The sequence below is a fragment of the Triticum urartu genome, chromosome 1A (genome assembly GCF_056163025.1).
Source record: "Triticum urartu cultivar PI428250 chromosome 1A, HENAU_Tu73, whole genome shotgun sequence".
In the NCBI taxonomy this organism is placed as follows: Eukaryota; Viridiplantae; Streptophyta; class Magnoliopsida; order Poales; family Poaceae; genus Triticum; species Triticum urartu.
Window position 1 is genome coordinate 425,134,398 of NC_141873.1, and position 20,972 is coordinate 425,155,369.

Below are 20,972 nucleotides of genomic sequence, written 5' to 3' on the forward strand. Positions count from 1 at the left end.
AGGCGACGAGGTCGGTGGAGGCGGAGGCCGTGAGTGTAAGTCCCATGGACGGGGTGCCGCGTATGTAACGGAGGATACGCTTCACCAAGGTCCAGTGAGAGTCACGCGGAGCATGCATGTGAAGACAGACCTGCTGAACAGCATACTGCAAGTCGGGGCGCGTCAGGGTCAGGTACTGCAAAGCACCCACAATGGAGCGATAGAAGGACACATCGGATGCGGGAAAACCCTCCAGAGCGGAAACCTTGGCCTTGGTGTCGACAGGCGTGGGAGCGGGCTTGCAGTTAAGCATGCCGGCTCGATCGAGAAGCTCATGGGCGTAGCGCTGCTGATGCAGGAAGAACCCATCTGGCCGTCGAACCACCTCAATGCCAAGGAAGTAGTGCAAGGGCCCCAAGTCCTTCATGGCAAACTCATAGCAAAGACGAGCAGTGAGCCGCTGGAGGAGCGCGACAGTGGATGCCGTCAAGATGATGTCATCGACCTAGAGCAACAAGTAGGCCGTGTCAGCTCCGTGATGATACACGAAGAGGGACGCATCAGAGCGAGTCGATGTAAATCCGAGCGTCTGCAGGAATGCAGCGATGCGCTGGTACCAGGCCCGAGGCGCCTGCTTCAACCCGTATAGGGAACGGGAGAGCAAGCACACATGATCTGGATGCGTGGCATTGACGAAGCCGGTGGGCTGCTCACAGAACACCTGCTCAGCGAGGTGACCGTGCAAGAAGGCGTTGGAGACATCCAACTGATGCACAAGCCAAGCTCGGGAGACAGCTAGCTGAAGCATGGTGCGGATCGTGCCCAGTTTAACAAACGGGGCAAAAGTGTCGGTAAAGTCCACGCCCACACATTGTGGAAAGCCCCGAGCCACCCAGCGAGCTTTGTAGCGCTCGAGAGTGCCATCCGAACAAGTCTTGTGCCGAAAGACCCACTTTCCCGTGATGATGTTGGCACGAGGCGGCCGAGGAACAAGCTGCCAGGTGCGGTTCCGTTGGAGCGCGTCGAACTCTTCCTGCATCGCAGCGAGCCAATGAGGATCCCGAAGGGCGGCTCGAGCTGCCGATGGGAGAGGAGACGGCTCAGAGACGGAAGCAGCGAGAAGGTACTCATCGCTAGTGTATCGCGTACTCGGGTGGAAAGTGCCAGCCTGAGAGCGAGTCATCGGTCGGGGCAGCGAGTCCGGGTCTACGGCGGGCGAAGACGAAGAAGAGCCTGTCACCTCCGATGCCGCAGGCGAGGCCGCCGCGGGCGAGGGCGCGGGGGACGCCGAGGAGGGCGTCGCGGCCGCCGGGGAGGCTGATGTTGGGGAACGTAGTAATTTCGAAAATTTTCCTACGCACACGCAAGATCATGGTGATGCATAGCAACGAGGGGACAGTGTGATCTACGTACCCTTGTAGATCGCAACGGAAGCGTTGACACAACGTAGAGGAAGTAGTCGTACGTCTTCTTCCCGATCCGACCGATCCAAGCACCGTTACTCCGGCACCTCCGAGTTCTTAGCACACGTACAGCTCGATGACGATCCCCGGGCTCCGATCCAGCAAAGCGTGGGGGAAGAGTTCCGTCAGCACGACGGCATGGTGATGATCTTGATGTTCTACCGACGCAGGGCTTCGCCTAAGCACTACAACGATATGATCGAGGTGGAATATGGTGGCAGGGGGCACCGCACACGGCTAAGGAATGATCTCAATGATCAACTTGTGTGTCTAGAGGTGCCCCCTGCCTCCGTATATAAAGGAGCCAAGGGGGAGGGGTGCGGCCAGCCCTATGGAGGCGCAGGAGGAGTCCTACTCCTACCGGGAGTAGGACTCCCCCCAATCCTATTCCAAATAGGACTCCCAAGGGGGAAAGAGAGAGAGAGGTGGCCGGCCACCTCTCCTAGTCCTAATAGGACTAGGGGAGGGGGGAGGCGCGCAGCCCACTATGGGCAGCCCCTTTCACCTTTCCACTAAAGCCCAATAAGGCCCATATGACTCCCGGGGGGTTCCGGTAACCTCCCGATAATCCGGTAAAATCCTGATTTCACCCGGAACACTTTCGATGTCCAAACATAGGCTTCCAATATATCAATCTTTATGTCTCGACCATTTCGAGACTCCTCGTCATGTCCGTGATCACATCCGGGACTCCGAACAACCTTCGGTACATCAAAATGCATAAACTTATAATAACTGTCATCGTAACGTTAAGCGTGCGGACCCTACGGTTCGAGAACAATGTAGACATGACTGAGACACATCTCTGGTCAATAACCAATAGCGGGACCTGGATGCCCATATTGGTTCCTACATATTCTACGAAGATCTTTTATCGGTCAGACCGCATAACAACATACGTTGTTCCCTTTGTTATCGGTATGTTACTTGCCCGAGATTCGATCGTCGGTATCCAATACCTAGTTCAATCTCGTTACCGGCAAGTCTCTTTACTCGTTCCGTAATACATCATCCCGCAACTAACTCATTAGTTGCAATGCTTGCAAGGCTTATGTGATGTGCATTACCGAGAGGGCCCAGAGATACCTCTCCGACAATCGGAGTGACAAATCCTAATCTCGAAATACGCCAACCCAACATCTACCTTTGGAGACACCTGTAGTACTCCTTTATTATCACCCAGTTACGTTGTGACGTTTGGTAGCACTCAAAGTGTTTCTCCGGCAAACGGGAGTTGCATAATCTCATAGTCATAGGAACATGTATAAGTCATGAAGAAAGCAAATAGCAACATACTAAATGATCGGGTGCTAAGCTAATGGAATGGGTCATGTCAATCAGATCATTCAACTAATGATGTGACCTCGTTAATCAAATAACAACTCTTTGTTTATGGTTAGGAAACATAACCATCTTTGATTAACGAGCTAGTCTAGTAGAGGCATACTAGTGACACTCTGTTTGTCTATGTATTCACACATGTATTATGTTTCCGGTTAATACAATTCTAGCATGAATAGTAAACATTTATCATGATATAAGGAAATAAATAATAACTTTATTATTGCCTCTAGGGCATATTTCCTTCAGTCTCCCACTTGCACTAGAGTCAATAATCTAGATTAAACTGTAATGATTCTAACACCCATGGAGTCTTGGTGCTGATCATGTTTTGCTCGTGGAAGAGGCTTAGTCAACGGGTCTGCAACATTCAGATCCGTATGTATCTTGCAAATCTCTATGTCTCCCACCTGGACTAGATCCCGGATGGAATTGAAGCGTCTCTTGATGTGCTTGGTCCTTTTGTGAAATCTGGATTCCTTTGCCAAGGCAATTGCACCAGTATTGTCACAAAATATTTTCATTGGACCCAATGCACTAGGTATGACACCTAGATCGGATATGAACTCCTTCATCCAGACTCCTTCGTTCGCTGCTTCCGAAGCAGCTATGTATTCCGCTTCACATGTAGATCCCGCTACGACGCTTTGTTTAGAACTGCACCAACTGATAGCTCCACCGTTCAATGTAAACATGTATCCGGTTTGCGATTTAGAATCGTCCGGATCAGTGTCAAAGCTTGCATCAACGTAACCTTTTACGGTGAGCTCTTTGTCACCTCCATATACGAGAAACATATCCTTAGTCCTTTTCAGGTATTTCAGGATGTTCTTGACCGTTGTCTAGTGATCCACTCCTGGATTACTTTGGTACCTCCCTGCTAAACTTATAACAAGGCACACATCATGTCTGGTACACAGCATTGCATACATGATAGAGCCTATGGCTGAAGCATAGGGAACATCTTTCATTTTCTCTCTATCTTTTGCAGTGGTCGGGCATTGAGTCTGACTCAACTTCACACCTTGTAACACAGGCAAGAACCCTTTCTTTGCTTGATCCATTTTGAACTTCTTCAAAATCTTGTCAAGGTATGTGCTTTGTGAAAGTCCAATTAAGCGTCTTGATCTATCTCTATAGATCTTTATGCCTAATATGTAAGCAGCTTCACCGAGGTCTTTCATTGAAAAACTCTTAGTCAAGTATCCCTTTATGCTATCCAGAAATTCTATATCATTTCCAATCAATAATATGTCATCCACATACAATATCAGAAATGCTACAGAGCTCCCACTCACTTTCTTGTAAATAGAGACTTCTCCGAAAGTCTGTATAAACCCAAATGCTTTGATCACACTATCAAAGCGTTTATTCCAACTCCGAGAGGCTTGCACCAGTCCATAAATGGATCGCTGGAGCTTGCACACTTTGTTAGCTCCCTTTGGATCAACAAAACCTTCTGGTTGCATCATATACAACTCTTCTTCCAGAAATCCATTCAGGAATGCAGTTTTGACATCCATCTGCCAAATTTCATAATTATAAAATGCGGCAATTGCTAACATGATTCGGACAGACTTAAGCATCGCTACGGGTGAGAAGGTCTCATCGTAGTCAACCCCTTGAACTTGTCGAAAACCTTTTGCGACAAGTCGAGCTTTATAGACAGTAACATTACCGTGAGCGTCAGTCTTTTTCTTGAAGATCCATTTATTCTCAATTGCTTGCCGATCATCGGGCAAGTCAACCAAAGTCCATACTTTGTTCTCATACATGGATCCCATCTCAGATTTCATGGCTTCAAGCCACTTTGCGGAATCTGGGCTCACCATCGCTTCTTCATAGTTCGTAGGTTCATCATGATCTAGTAGCATGACTTCCAGAACTGGATTACCGTACCACTCTGGTGCGGATCTTACTCTGGTTTATCTACAAGGTTCAGTAGTATCTTGTTCTGAAGTTTCATGATCATTATCATTAACTTCCTCACTTATTGGTGTAGGTGTCGCAGAAACAGTTTTCTGTGATGTACTACTTTCCAACAAGGGAGCAGGTACAGTTACCTCGTCAAGTTCTACTTTCCTCCCACTCACTTCTTTCGAGAGAAACTCCTTCTCAAGAAAGTTTCCGAATTTAGCAACAAAATTCTTGCCTTCGGATCTGTGATAGAAGGTGTATCCAATAGTTTCCTTTGGATATCCTATGAAGACACATTTCTCCGATTTGGGTTCGAGCTTATCAGGTTGAAGCTTTTTCACATAAGCATCGCAACCCCAAACTTTCAGAAACGACAACTTTGGTTTCTTGCCAAACCATAGTTCATAAGGCGTCGTCTCAACGGATTTTGATGGTGCCCTGTTTAACGTGAATGCGGTCGTCTCTAGAGAGTATCCCCAAAATGATAGCGGTAAATCAGTAAGAGACATCATAGATCGCACCATATCTAGTAAAGTACGATTACGACGTTCGGACACACCATTACGCTGTGGTGTTCCGGGTGGCGTGAGTTGCGAAACTATTCCACAATTTTTCAAATGTACACCAAACTCGTAACTCAAATATTCTCCTCCATGATCAGATCGTAGAAACTTTATTTTCTTGTTACGATGATTTTCCACTTCACTCTGAAATTCTTTGAACTTTTCAAATGTTTCAGACTTATGTTTCATTAAGTAGATATAACCATATCTGCTTAAATCATCTGTGAAGGTGAGAAAATAACGATATCCGCCACGAGCCTCAATATTCATCGGACCACATACATCTGTATGTACGATTTCCAACAAATCTGTTGCTCTCTCCATAGTACCAGAGAACGGTGTTTTAGTCATCTTGCCCATGAGGCACGGTTCGCAAGTACCAAGTGATTCATAATCAAGTGGTTCCAAAAGTCCATCAGTATGGAGTTTCTTCATGCGCTTTATACCGATATGACCTAAACGGCAGTGCCACAAATAAGTTGCACCATCATTATCAACTCTGCATCTTTTGGCTTCAATATTATGAATATGTGTATCACTACTCTTGAGATTCAATAAGAATAGACCACTCTTCAAGGGTGCGTGACCATAAAAGATATTACTCATATAAATAGAACAACCATTATTCTCTGATTTAAATGAATAACCGTCTCGCATCAAACAAGATCCAGATATAATGTTCATGCTTAACGCTGGCACCAAATAACAATTATTTAGGTCTAATACTAATCCCGAAGGTAGATGTAGAGGTAGCGTGCCGACCGCGATCACATCGACTTTGGAACCGTTTCCCACGCGCATCGTCACCTCGTCCTTAGCCAATCTTCGCTTAATCCGTAGCCCCTGTTTCGAGTTGCAAATATTAGCAACAGAACCAGTATCAAATACCCAGGTGCTACTGTGAGCATTAGTAAGGTACACATCAATAACATGTATATCATATATACCTTTGTTCACCTTGCCATCCTTCTTATCCGCCAAATACTTTGGGCAGTTCCGCTTCCAGTGACCAGTCTGCTTGCAGTAGAAGCACTCAGTTTCAGGCTTAGGTCCAGACTTGGGTTTCTTCTCTTGAGCAGCAACTTGCTTGCCGTTCTTCTTGAAGTTCCCCTTCTTCTTCCCTTTGCCCTTTTTCTTGAAACTAGTGGTTTTGTTAACCATCAACACTTGATGCTCCTTTTTGATTTCTACCTCCGCAGCTTTCAGCATTGCGAAGAGCTCGGGAATAGTCTTGTTCATCCCTTGCATATTATAGTTCATCACGAAGCTCTTGTAGCTTGGTGGCAGTGATTGGAGAATTCTGTCAATGACGCAATCATCTGGTAGATTAACTCCCAATTGAATCAAGTGATTATTATACCCAGACATTTTGAGTATATGCTCACTGACAGAACTGTTCTCTTCCATCTTGCAGCTATAGAACTTATTGGAGACTTCATATCTCTCAATCCGGGCATTTGCTTGAAATATTAACTTCAACTCCTGAAACATCTCATATGCTCCATGACGTTCAAAACGTCGTTGAAGTCCCGATTCTAAGCCGTAAAGCATGGCACACTGAACTATCGAGTAGTCATCAGCTTTGCTCTGCCAGACGTTCATAACATCTGGTGTTGCTCCAGCAGCAGGCCTGGCACCCAGCGGTGCTTCCAGGACGTAATTCTTCTGTGCAGCAATGAGGATAATCCTCAAGTTACGGACCCAGTCCGTGTAATTGCTACCATCATCTTTCAACTTTGCTTTCTCAAGGAACGCATTAAAATTCAACGGAACAACAACACGAGCCATCTATCTACAATCAACATAAACAAGCAAGATACTATCAGGTACTAAGTTCATGATAAATTTAAGTTCAATTAATCATATTACTTAAGAACTCCCACTTAGATAGACATCCCTCTAATCCTCTAAGTGATCACGTGATCCAAATCAACTAAACCATGTCCGATCATCACGTGAGATGGAGTAGTTTCATCGGTGAACATCATTATGTCGATCATATCTACTATATGATTCACGCTCGACCTTTCGGTCTCCGTGTTCCGAGGCCATATCTGTATATGCTTGGCTCGTCAAGTATAACCTGAGTATTCCACGTGTGCAACTGTTTTGCACCCGTTGTATTTGAACGTAGAGCCTATCACACCCGATCATCACGTGGTGTCTCAGCACGAAGAACTTTCGCAACGGTGCATACTCAGGGAGAACACTTCTTGATAATTTAGTGAGAGATCATCTTATAATGCTACCGTCAATCAAAGCAAGATAAGATGCATAAAAAGATAAACATCACATGCAATCAATATAAGTGATATGATATGGCCATCATCATCTTGTGCCTGTGATCTCCATCTCCGAAGCACCGTCATGATCACCATCGTCACCGGCGCGACACCTTGATCTCCATCGTAGCATCGTTGTCGTCTCGCCAATCTTATGCTTCCACGACTATCGCTACCGTTTAGTGATAAAGTAAAGCATTACATCGCGATTGCATTGCATACAATAAAGCGACAACCATATGGCTCCTGCCAGTTGCCGATAACTCGGTTACAAAACATGATCATCTCATACAATAAAATTTAGCATCATGCCTTGACCATATCACATCACAACATGCCCTGCAAAAACAATTTAGACGTCCTCTACTTTGTTGTTGCAAGTTTTACGTGGCTGCTACGGGCTTTAAGCAAGAACCAATCTCACCTACGCATCAAAACCACAACGATAGTTTGTCAAATAGACTCCGTTTTAACCTTCGCAAGGACCGGGCGTAGCCACACTCGGTTCAACTAAAGTTGGAGAGACAGTCGCCCGCAAGCCATCTATGTGCAAAGCACGTCGAGGGAACCGGTCTCGCGTAAGCGTATGCGTAAGGTTGGTCCGGGTCGTCTCGTCCAACAATACCGCCGAACCAAAGTATGACATGCTGGTAGGCAGTATGACTTGTATCGTCCACAACTCACTTGTGTTCTACTCGTGCAAATAACATCAAACCATAAAACCTAGGCTCGGATGCCACTGTTGGGGAACGTAGAAATTTCGAAAATTTTCCTACGCACACGCAAGATCATGGTGATGCATAGCAACGAGGGGAGAGTGTGATCTACGTACCCTTGTAGATCGCAACGGAAGCGTTGACACAACGTAGAGGAAGTAGTCGTACGTCTTCTTCCCGATCCGACCGATCCAAGCACCGTTACTCCGGCACCTCCGAGTTCTTAGCACACGTACAGCTCGATGACGATCCCCGGGCTCCGATCCAGCAAAGCGTCGGGGAAGAGTTCCGTCAGCACGACGGCGTGGTGACGATCTTGATGTTCTACCGACGCAGGGCTTCGCCTAAGCACTACAACGATATGATCGAGGTGGAATATGGTGGCAGGGGGCACCGCACACGGCTAAGGAACGATCTCAATGATCAACTTGTGTATCTAGAGGTGCCCCCTGCCTCCGTATATAAAGGAGCCAAGGGGGAGGGGTGCGGCCAGCCCTATGGAGGCGCAGGAGGAGTCCTACTCCTACCGGGAGTAGGACTCCCCCCCAATCCTATTCCAAATAGGACTCCCAAGGGGGAAAGAGAGAGAGAGGTGGCCGGCCACCTCTCCTAGTCCTAATAGTACTAGGGGAGGGGGCAGGCGCGCAGCCCACTATGGGCAGCCCCTTTCACCTTTCCACTAAAGCCCAATAAGGCCCATATGACTCCCGGGGGGTTCTGGTAACCTCCTGGTAATCCGGTAAAATCCTGATTTCACCCGGAACACTTCCGATGTCCAAACATAGGCTTCCAATATATCAATCTTTATGTCTTGACCATTTCGAGACTCCTCGTCATGTCCGTGATCACATCCGGGACTCCGAACAACCTTCGGTACATCAAAATGCATAAACTTATAATAACTGTCATCGTAACGTTAAGCGTGCGGACCCTATGGTTCGAGAACAATGTAGACATGACTGAGACACATCTCTGGTCAATAACCAATACCGGGACCTGGATGCCCATATTGGTTCCTACATATTCTACGAAGATCTTTTATCGGTCAGACCGCATAACAACATACGTTGTTCCCTTTGTCATCGGTATGTTACTTGCCCGAGATTCGATCGTCGGTATCCAATACCTAGTTCAATCTCGTTACCGGCAAGTCTCTTTACTCGTTCCGTAATACATCATCCCGCAACTAACTCATTAGTTGCAATGCTTGCAAGGCTTATGTGATGTGCATTACCGAGAGGGCCCAGAGATACCTCCCCAACAATCGGAGTGACAAATCCTAATCTCGAAATACGCCAACCCAACATCTACCTTTGGAGACACCTGTAGTACTCCTTTATTATCACCCAGTTACGTTGTGACGTTTGGTAGCACCCAAAGTGTTCCTCCGGCAAACGGGAGTTGCATAATCTCATAGTCATAGGAACATGTATAAGTCATGAAGAAAGCAAATAGCAACATACTAAACGATCGGGTGCTAAGCTAATGGAATGGGTCATGTCAATCAGATCATTCAACTAATGATGTGACCTCGTTAATCAAATAACAACTCTTTGTTTATGGTTAGGAAACATAACCATCTTTGATTAACGAGCTAGTCTAGTAGAGGCATACTAGTGACACTCTGTTTGTCTATGTATTCACACATGTATTATGTTTCCGGTTAATACAATTCTAGCATGAATAATAAACATTTATCATGATATAAGGAAATAAATAATAACTTTATTATTGCCTCTAGGGCATATTTCCTTCAGCTGACGGCGTCGCGGGTGTCAGGGAGGCCGATGGTGCGGTCGGGGCCGGGGACGCCAAGGGCGTCGCGGGCGCCAGGAGGGGTGCAGCCCCTAAGGCAGCCAGCCGGGGAGAAACTCGGCCCGTGGCGCGGGGGGGCACCCTCAAAGCCGGGAGGCGGCCCAAGAGAAGCACGCGAGCGGCCGTCACCGGGAGTGGGCAAAGCACAACATCCGAAGATACCTGCTGAAACGGAAAAACCAACTCATCAAAGTCAACGTGTCGGGAAGTGATCACCCGATGTGAGATAGGATCATACCAGCGGTAGGCTTTGGTGTTGGGGGGATAGCCGAGAAAAATGCATGCCACAGACCTTGGTGCGAGCTTATGAGGAGTAGTGAAAGCAATGCTAGGGTAGGACAGACAACCGAAGATGCGGAGCTCAGCATAGGAGGGTGGCGTGCCGAAAAAAGGTGATGAGGTGCAAAATTCCCGCGAGTGCGACAGGGACGGATGTTGAGGAGTAGTGATGCGGTGGCAAGCGCATCGGGCCAAAAACGTGGTGGCACGTTGGCATGAAAGAGGAGGGTGCGAGCGCAGTCATTAAGAGTGCGAAGCACGCGCTCAGGGCGGCCATTTTGTTGCGAAGTGTATGGGAAAGTGAGACAAAAAATCGTGCCGTGTGTGGCGAGAAGGTTGCGGATCGCAAGGTTATCAAACTCCTTCTTGTTGTCTGTTTGCAACGCATGAATGGGCCGGCCAAACTGCGTGGAGACATATGAGTAGAACGCGGTGAGAGTGCCAACAGAATCCGACTTTCGCCGCAACGGGAAGGTCCACACATAGTGCGAGAAATCATCAAGTATGACAAGATAATAAAGATAGCCCGTGTTACTTGCAACAGGAGAGGTCCAAACATCTCTATGAATTAACTGAAACGGGTATGATGCAACGTGCGAGGAAGTGCTAAAAAGGAAGACGAACATGTTTGCCGAGACGACAAGCATAACAAGTGTGATCGTCGATCTTATTACACGTGAATGAAAAACTACGAAGAATATGACGAAGGGTGGCGGTGTTGGGATGACCGAGACAAGCATGCCAAAGGTCCACTCCGGTGGAAAGTGTCATGGGTGCAGCAACGGAGGAGGTGGATGAGTGGACCGGCTAGAGCTCATCGGGGCTGTCACATCGGTGGAGCACCATCCAGGTACGGGCATCCTTAACAGAAAAGTCAAACATGTCAAATTCAACGGTGACAGGATTTTCATGTGTAAGAGAACGAACGGAAACAAGGTTTTTAATAATGTCAGGGGAGACAAGTACGTTAGAAAGGTATAATGGCATGGAGTTAGAAGGAAAAGCAGCATGACCGACATGAGTAATAGGCATGGAAGGACTGTCACCCACGGTAATGCGAGCAGTGGTGTGAATGGCGTGAGCGGTAAGAAGGTTACCAGGGTTGGCGGCCATGTGAGCCGTGGCTCCGGTGTCCATATACCAGTCGCCACCGCCAGTGTACTGCTGTGGCATGGGGGCGGTGTGGAGGGCCGCTAGAAGCGCGGGGTCCCAAGACGCCAGCTGGGCTGGCGACAGTGGCTGTGGCAGCGGCGCCGCGAACCCACCGGCCGAAGGCAGCCCATAGGCCGCAAAGGGGTCGTAGAGTGGCGCCGGCGGGTACGGCTGAGGGGCCGCGTAAAGCGCCTGATGGGATACTGGGCGGGCGCCAAAGAAGCCGGGGACGGGGGCATGCGGTACGGGCATGCGGTACGGGCATGGAGTACGCGTGAACGACCCCCGTCCAAGGGTTCTGGCCGGCCTGCCAGGGTGCCGGCGGGAGCTGCTGCTGGGACTGGCGCGGTGCCCTGCCATGGGCAGCCGGCTACTGCTGCTGCTATTTGCGGCCACCTCGGCCGTGGCACCCGCCTCGGCGCTGCTGCTGCTCGGCGAGGGGCGGCGGGGGGGCCTGCTGTGGCGCCGGGTAGGGGAACCCGGGCGGCGGCGGCGCCTGGAAGGGGCCCGGGGCGGGCCGCGGCGGGGGAGCCGGGGCGGTGGGCGGCGCACCGCCGCGGGTACCGGCGGTGAGGGCCATGTGGGTGGCCCGGGTGCGCGACATCCGCATCCCCCTCTCCTCCAGCTTCAGGCACCCAAAAAACTCGCCGTGCAAGAAAACCTTGCGTTGGAGCGCATTGTCAGTGAAGAGGTCGGTGAGCTTAGTCCAAACGGCGTGAGCGTCATCGTCAGCGGAGACCACCGTGTGGAAGAGGTCCTTCGAGATGGTGGTCTAGAACCAACGGATGAGAGTGGCGTCGATGGACGTCCACTCCTCATCGTCCTCCATGAAGCGGGAGTTCACGGAGCCATCGATGTGATCCCGGAGATTGTACTCACCGAATACAAGGGAGAAGTATGTCTTCCAGGCATAGTAGGTGGAGGTGAGGTGATCGAGGACGACGGGAACCCAAGCTAGGATGTTGAGATCGCGGATGACGACGGGGTCGGGGCCTTCGAACGGGTAGGTGCGGCGGCTGCGGGTGGTACCGGAGGAACCGGGGAAGGCCATGAGTCCGAGAGAGGGTGCGGCAACACGTGGGGAGACGGCGCGGCAAGGGGTGCGGCGTGGCGGGTTGCGGGCGGAAGCGCGGGCGGTGGCGACACACGGGGGCGGCGGCGAAGGAACGCGGCGGCGGCGCGTGGTGGCTGCGGAGGGTTGCGGCGGCGGCAGCGGCGGCGATGGGATCGCGGCGGCGGCAATAGTTAGGGTTAGGATCGCAGGTATGATACCATGTTAGAAACAAGTGTTTTGGCAATGCTTGACGATGTATTGATCGGTGCATAGCGCACGTATATATGGAGTATAAGGTGGGCCACAACCTCAACTATACAATGACTAGAAGGTGGGCCGGGCTATACAATATACATGCACAAACCATATATTCAACAGTTAACTTACATGCATGGATCCGGCTTGCTTACTCCCTTTCCATATTCCCATCCGTGCTCCCACTTCATCCTATGACTGTCTTTTATCTTTTTTCATTTCTAATCTAATCATCTCCCTCCTTGATTTTAAGAGGGTGAGACTGAGTTTTATTTTATTCCAATTAAATCAAACTATGTATGCGAGAGCACAGATGAACATACACGCGGGAAGCAGGTAAGTCCCATCCTACATGCATGATGCATGGATCCGCGCTTCCGTCAATCACGTGTGATGTACCGTATTCTCCGTCCTATGTCTATGCCCACGTTTCCTACTTCGTTATTTTGCTTCCAGCACAACACAGTATGTTCTGGTGCATCCCTGAAAAAGAACTAGGACAGTGATAACTATCACATGTGTGATATATTTGATATACGCTCAAATATGATGTATGACATATCATGTATGGTATGAGCAGAAAGCAATTCATATGGGTTGTGTGTAGGCGGATATTAGAATTGTCCACACGTGTAGGCGAGGCTATTTCGTGCCACACGTCCAACAAGTACTATTTATCTCCATCCCGTGTGTGTGGCACGAAGCAAAAATGCCCACACGTCCTGACGCAGCTATGTTAGGTGCCCGCGGGATGACGATTTAGTTGCCATCTTGATTGGCAGATGTAGTTATCCGGGATGGCAAGTATGGTCGTAAAAGCATGGCAACTCTATATATTTTGGTTAACTATAGTTGTCATGTCTAATTTATGGTAGTTGTCGCGTGTAATCAAACCGTAGTTGCCGTGTGTGATTAACTACTTGCCACATATGGTCAAACAGTAGTTGCCATGTGTGTTTACCTAGTTGCTACATGTGGTCCAACCATAGTTGCCATGTATGGTTAATCACATATGTCATGTGTGTTTATCTGGTAGCCACGTACGCGCAACTGCAGTTGCCGTCTAGCAAAGAATCACAGTTGCCATGTGTGTTTACCTAATTGCCACGTTCGCATAAATGCAGTTGTCATCCACAACGTAGGAGTGTCGTGTGGGCGAAAAGCAGTCCGCCCGCACGCGCATAAACTAGATGGTGGCTGTGAGGGCAGAAACTAATTCGCCCACACAATGCAGTTGACAAACAGCGTGGTGCGGGCGTGTGGGCAAACTCTCCAACGCCCACACACCAAGCCCGTCCTACATGGTATGCAAATTCTGTCTCAATGTGTCAAGATTCGTGCAAACTGCACTGAACAATAATTCACGCGTGTGGCGCGAGTTGCAAAACTGTTACACGTGTGGGCGCTAGTGTTTCCGAAGAATTATGCTATAGCTCTTCCATAGATAGATTAATTTGCTTGCTTTGCAAAACTATGTTTTGTGGGCACATTTTATTTGGTTTACTATAATTTTAGTTGCTTCATACACAGTTTTATATGCTTCGTGCACTTGCTTATATTCAGCTTTTTTTTCTTCTAGATACTGGAAATTTTGCTGCCGGTGCATAACGGAGTTTCCTCGATCAAGGAAGCATAATGTATGACATTGAGCATCTTCCGCACACCAATATTTGCTTTCATCTTAGTTTGTAATATTTGCTTCCATCTTAGTTTGTAATATTTGCTTCCATATAAAACTATTTCCTAGTATCAAATATTTTCTGTCAGAAGCATTGTTCCATGGATTAGAGATTTCATCAACCAAACAGCGATTTGCTTCCGTCAGAAAGAAAAATTATTTAGACCAGTTTCAAAGCATCAATCTCTTGTTTCCATCAAGTATAAAATTGCTTCCAACCAAAGTATAGTAATAAAATTGCAAATGAAACGATCTTTTTCGTATAAAGTTTTTTTCTGCTTCACAAACCATGTGGCAGCAGGACATGTATGATGATGCATTGAAACAGACTAATACTTTTTTTTGCAGGTAAAACAACTTGTATTACTCAATTATAATGTCATTACAATCATCAAAGGCAATCCTCACCACCTCGTCTGGGCCTGATCCCAACCAAGTCATAGTTCTACCTTGGGACATAGCAAAGTGAGCTAGGCAATCACTAGCCTTATTCTGGGCCTTAGAAACATGAGTAATACAAGTTTGTCTAAGGGTCCTTAAGTGCTTGATCTCCTTCACAATGGAAGCATACACCGACCGATCAACGTCCGCGCATGAAATCATCGTTACTGCTTCCAGAGAATCCAACTCCATAGCTACGGGCTGCTCACTGTGATGAATAGCAAGTGAGAGACCCTCCATGCATGCACAAAGTTCAGCCTCCAAAGCATCCCTGCAAGAGTACAAGGCTCGACATGCTGAAAAATTAATAGTACCGTGATGATCTCTCAGAATCATTTCAGCTCCTGCCCTCTCAGAGGAAACGAAGGAACCATCCGTGTTCAAAGTCATCCATCCAGACGAAGGAGGTTTCCAGCCCCGAGACTCCGGTACATGAGCATGCATTGGTGGCGCCGGTATATCGTAGACAATGCAAGATTTGCCTTTAGCTGGATCTGCTTGAGGGTTTAGTTTGATGCCAATAAGGGAGTCCAAATAGGTTCGTAGGAATCTGATAGAAACTTCCATAGAAGGGGCCGGCTTGTGAACACAAATTTACAAATTCATTTACAACAATAGTAAAATATTATTACAACAATATTTTCATTTTGTTGTAGTCATCATAGCGGAGGGTGACAATCTGATCATGACAATGTCTGCGTTTGCCATGAGCTCCGCGTCGCTCGTCGTAGAACCGACAACTTAGAGCCCCGTTGGTCTAGTAATCAACACACGTTGCATCATTATTGGGAATCTGTACAACTGAGGCATTCGGTGAGAAAGAAGAAAGCGCAAAATTTAGTGGCTTGGACAAAAATCCACTAAACAAAGCAAAATGGTTGTATAATGAAATTCATGAACAAAAGAAAATGGTTGAAGCAGAGAGTAGTAGTGGTTGAAGAGACACTAGTATCGGATAATGGTTGAAAGCCAAAAAATTGTACAGTCAAAGTAGCACACACATACAATGGTGGAAGCAAAAATTCATCACCATAGAATAATATGCAATAATCTACGAAGCATAGTTGCTAGGAAGCAATATCTTCATTTTCTCACAACATATATAAAAGACACACTAGAGTAAAAACATGTTATGGGAACTGGGTTATGGCAAAAATTCATCACCATATAATTATATGCATGAAAATATGGGAACTCAACATTAGGGAACTTGGTATGGAGAAGTTGGTCGTGCTTCGTTGCGATTGTAATCGTGCTTCTATTTGATATCGGATGTGCTCCTTCCAATGGTGGAAGTGCATGGTAGGCGTGTATCAAATTAAAATTAGGTCAACCGAGGACGTGAAGCATCACTACGTGCAACCGGTCGGGCGTGCTCTGGTCGCTGTCGAGAAGGGATGGCACTCAAAGAGAAGGGAGCATTATCCTGTCACTTGGTGATTGCCCGATGCCTATCCATCCTCCCTGCAGCTGGGATGGGCATCACCGCCACCCACTAATCAAGAACATATGAATCAAGCATTGGAGAATTAAATCATTGTGACGCAACCAGCAAAATCAGTGAGGAACACACATTGGAATCAACTCTTTGTGGCGCTCATCACGCCAAATAGAACGGCCATCAAACTTCTTGCTCACGATTGTTGGTGCCCGCTCACGTCGGCCTTGGCGGATCACGGTCGTGGTGTCGTGAAGAATTAGCATCTCGGCAGATCACAGCCACGATTGTCATGCAGAATTAGCACCTCGGTAGATAGATGAACAGACGATGTGGTGGGGAGGAGTAGGGGAAGAGGACTGACCGGTGGGGTGTCCATGATACACAGCGACGATGGGCAATGGAGGCGGGGGTGGAAGGTATCTACTCTCTTCGTTCGGAATTACTTGTCTCGAATATGGATGTATCTAGAACTAAAATACGTCTAGATACATCTATTTTCGCGACAAGTAATTCCGAACGGAGGGAGTAGACGAGAGGAGCTTGGGCCTGTGCGTGCTGTTGGCGGAGAATGGAATCGGGAGACATGTGGGGCGAGAGATTAGGGAGAGATTAGATGCGGAGTTTGCGGGAAGTTAATTCCCGGATGTTGGGATTTTCTTCTTCTTTTTTAACATATATGAAGAGCACGTTGTGACCATTGGATTTAAATTGAATCAACGGCTGTCGACTAGTCTGACGCTCGTCTCCTATTAGACTATAGATAGAAAGGATCCAAGGCGGCAGGACACATTAAGGGGATAGTCCCCCATCTAGTTGGAGGGAACGGGATCTTCCTTCTTCAATACGCTGATGACACCATTATCATGGTGGAAGGCTCGACGTCTGATATCATGAACTTGAAGTTTCCCCTGTTGTGCTTCCAGCAGATGTCTGGGCTCAGGATCAACTTCGATAAAAGTGCGGTTATGGTCTTGGGATACTACCAAGATGAGCGGCAGAGCATCGCGGACAGGCTTAATTGCCAGCTGGGATGTTTCCCCATGACTTACCTGGGGATCCCCATTAGTGATTCGAGACTCACGGTGGCGCAGCTTTGGCCCACAGTTGGGAAGCTTCAACACCGTATCGAGCCTTGGCAGGGCCGTTGGCTATCGAAGGCGGCCCGGACAGTGCTTATTAACTCGTCCCTGGCCAGCCTCTTCCTGTTCATCATGAGCTTCTACAGCCTGCCGGAGACTCTACATCACGAGATTGCCACCATTCAGGGACATTTCTTCTGGGCCGGCGAGGGCGACAAGCAGAAATACCACATGGTTCGCTGGTCGGAGATCTGTCCGCGCGACCAGGGTGAGCTTGGGATCATATCTTCCAAACGCATGAATATTGCCCTCCTCACGCGTTGGCTGTGGTGGATCACCAACGGTGATGGTGGTCTTTGGCTGCGCATCATTTAGCAGAAATACCTCCGTGGTCAGCCCCTCGCCTTCTACCAGAGATCTGGAGGTTCCTAGTTCTGGCAATCCGTCATTCAGCTCCTTCCGATCCTACACATCGGCACCTCGATCGCGGTTGGCTCGGGATCCTCCATGTTGTTTTGGTTCGATAGATGGGCTGGCGACTGTCCCCTTGCGGCTCGGTTCCCTGAACTATTTTCCATCGTGGTTGACCCACGGATCTCGGTCACGACGGCCCTTATTGACTTAGGGCAACTCGCGTTCCGGAGAGCTTTTGGCCCTGCTGAGGCTGCGGATTGGCACGAGTTGCTGGATTGCATCGCGCTGCACGAACCTGATCTCCAGAGTGGAGACGACCGGTCCAAGTGGCGTCTAGAGCCATCGAGGCAATTCTCCACTAAATCTTTATATCAGGCCATCGCACCCTCGCTGGGTCATGAGGCCCTCACTTCCATCTGGGAGATTCGGCTCCCCCTGAAGATTAGGATATTTTTGTGGCAGTGGATTCTAGGCCGCCTATCTTCCGGCGTGGAGGTTTTGAAGCGCAACGGCCCAGGAGATGGGCATTGCCCGCTCCGCGGGCCTGAAGAAGATTAGAATCATATCTTCTTCACCTGCGTGTCCGCGCAGTTCCTTTGGAGCTATTTCCACGAATTAATGGGGGGCAGCTAGGACCATAACAACTTCCCCAACCTATTCGCGGAACTCCAGACGTTACCTCCCCCTTCCCGCCACATTAGGTGGCTAATCATCGGAGTGCTAACCTGGACGTTGTGGACTGTTAGGAATAAGCTTGTGATTCAGTGAATTCCTCTTCGACGTGCTACTGACGCTTTGTTCAAATGGTCTGATTACTTGCAGCTATGGCGGCCGCTTAGCCGCCCCCGGGAGAGAGACGCCATCACCACCATCATCGCCCAGATTCGTCTCGATCGCTCTCCGGTTGGCTCCACCGCTCCCTCCTCCACCGCCGGAGCCGGATTAGATCTGCTCTCCTCGTCGCCGCCGCCGTTTTGTTTGTTGTGTGAGTCGTGTTGCGGTGTTGGGCTTGTTGTGCCGTGCCCACAGCTGAACCTGGGTATCGTCTCTCTGTGTGTGTGTGTGTGTTTTGTCAGACTTGCTTGCGGTGGCTTTGTGTGTTTGGACGTGTGTCTGTACTTGGAACCTTGTGTGTGGCGACCCGACCCGAATGGATCAAGTCTACTGTGCTCGGGTGTCATCCCTGGATCAGTAATGCTGACACCACACAATACATCGAAGGATTTATAGCAGAGTGGCAATCACACACTTATTACATCGTTGTCTCAAAGAGAACTTATTAAAATAAAAATGGCTTAAGGCCATCTAATAACGATAACAGCGGAAGACTCGGAAGATAAATGGGTCCATCAACTCCAACGACATCACTGAGTATAGAACCACGACCTAAAAGCACCTTACTCGTCGTCTGAAAAGTCTGCAACATGAGAAGTTGCAGCCCGAAAACGGGTCAGCACATGGAATATGCTGGCAATGTAACACATAGAGAGTAATGGTATGAAACAGCTATACGACATGCATATATGGCTGGTGGAAAGCTCTATGGTTACAGTTTTTGCGTAAAGCCAGTTTTTCCCTACTGCAAAGGAATAAATTTATTTAACTATCATGGTGGTTGTGAAACATCGAGAATGGTTGACAGCATTCCGATCCCAATTAAGTGAACAATTAAAACCCAACAACATTAATTAGAAGTAACATGTTGAGATTCACATGATATTCAAGTACTAGATACTCAAGTTGTCCATAACCGGGGACACGGCTAATCATGATTAGTTTGTACACTCTGCAGAGGTTTGCGCACTTTTCCCCACAAGACTCGATCGCCTCCGTTTGGTTTCTCGCACTACAGGGTGTTTGAGAAGACGGATGGCCGAGACATAGTCTTTCAGAAGCGCTAGCACCTTACGATCGGGTAGACCGGTACACCTACATCCCCTACATCTGCTAGTCTACCACTGTAAGAGTTCGCAAAACTTAGTCAACTATGCCAGAGCCCATAATGGCTTGTGGCTGCACACGGAAGTTACTAGCATGAATGATCTTATGATCCCTTTGAGCCTGGGTGGCGGTCCCAAAAAAAACAGGCAAGTACTGATAGACATCAGGTGCCTCAATCCACCCAGATGTGTATTTAAGTTGCCACCTTAGATAAACCATTAAAATTATCAACTCACATCTGTCATGGATATCACTCACCCAATCCACGTCTACTAGCATAGCATGGCATAATAAGCAAACGTAGAAGTAACTCCCAAAGGTTTCATAGTAATACAGGTGATAGGTACTACCTCATCTACTTCCCATCCCACAATTTAATTAGACCCTAATCATGCAGTGTGAGAGGATTGATATAATGCAATAAAACATGGGTTGTAGAAAAGGTATGATCAAAGTGTTACTTGCCTTGCTGATGATCCGCGAGACCTAGGGAATTGAAGTAACAAGCGGCGCAATCCGGGTGATCTATCACAGACAAACAACAAGCATACAACAAGTACTCATCTAATGCACAGGTAAAACTCGAACAAGAGAACGAACCAGAAAGTTCAACTTAAGAACTCTGGTTGCAAAATAAAGAACGAACCGAACAAAGAAACGGAAAACAAACGGCGAAAGAAAACAACTCGGTTCTAGCAAGTTGAAACTAGGTCAAATTTTACCGGGGCAAAAACTTGTTTAAGTTGGTTAGACGGAACGGCGGTTTCGAAACGAAACTCCAGGCACTTGCATCACCTGATTCCGATAAACGAGCGAGAAGAAAGACTAGAACGAAGATCGGATCTGAGATCGCGATCGCGGAATAAATCCGACGAGAAGGAAAAGAAGAACGGTTAAACGAACGGACGTTCGTTAACCTAGAAGAATCCGGTGATCACGTTCGTTAGGACGAATGGTCCGACGAACAGTCCAAAGGCAACTAAATCGGAAAAGAAAACGAATCCGATCTAGGGTTTCGGAGAAGAAAACCGAAACGAAAAACCGATCTAGAAAACGAATCAGAAGAGAAGAAAAGAATCGGAACGATTAGAAGAAAACGATCCGAGGAAAAGAGACGCGGGGCAACCTCCGGCGAGGTCTCCGGCGAGGGGCTCCGGCGGCG

The 20,972-nt window shown here is 48.0% G+C and overlaps 1 protein-coding gene across 1 annotated transcript; it reads left to right on the plus strand.

Annotated features, from left to right (window-relative positions):
• Positions 1-17,962: 17,962 nt before the first annotated feature.
• LOC147991528 (uncharacterized) lies at positions 17,963-18,427 on the plus strand. The gene has a single exon (XM_087538713.1). It carries the CDS (start codon positions 17,963-17,965, stop codon positions 18,425-18,427), a length of 465 nt encoding a protein of 154 aa, XP_087394839.1.
• The last annotated feature ends 2,545 nt before the right edge of the window (positions 18,428-20,972 follow it).

Excerpts from the sequence above, each read along its gene's own strand:
- LOC147991528 (XM_087538713.1), top strand. The coding sequence starts at position 17,963 with ATGTTGTTTTGGTTCGATAGATGGGCTGGCGACTGTCCCCTTGCGGCT.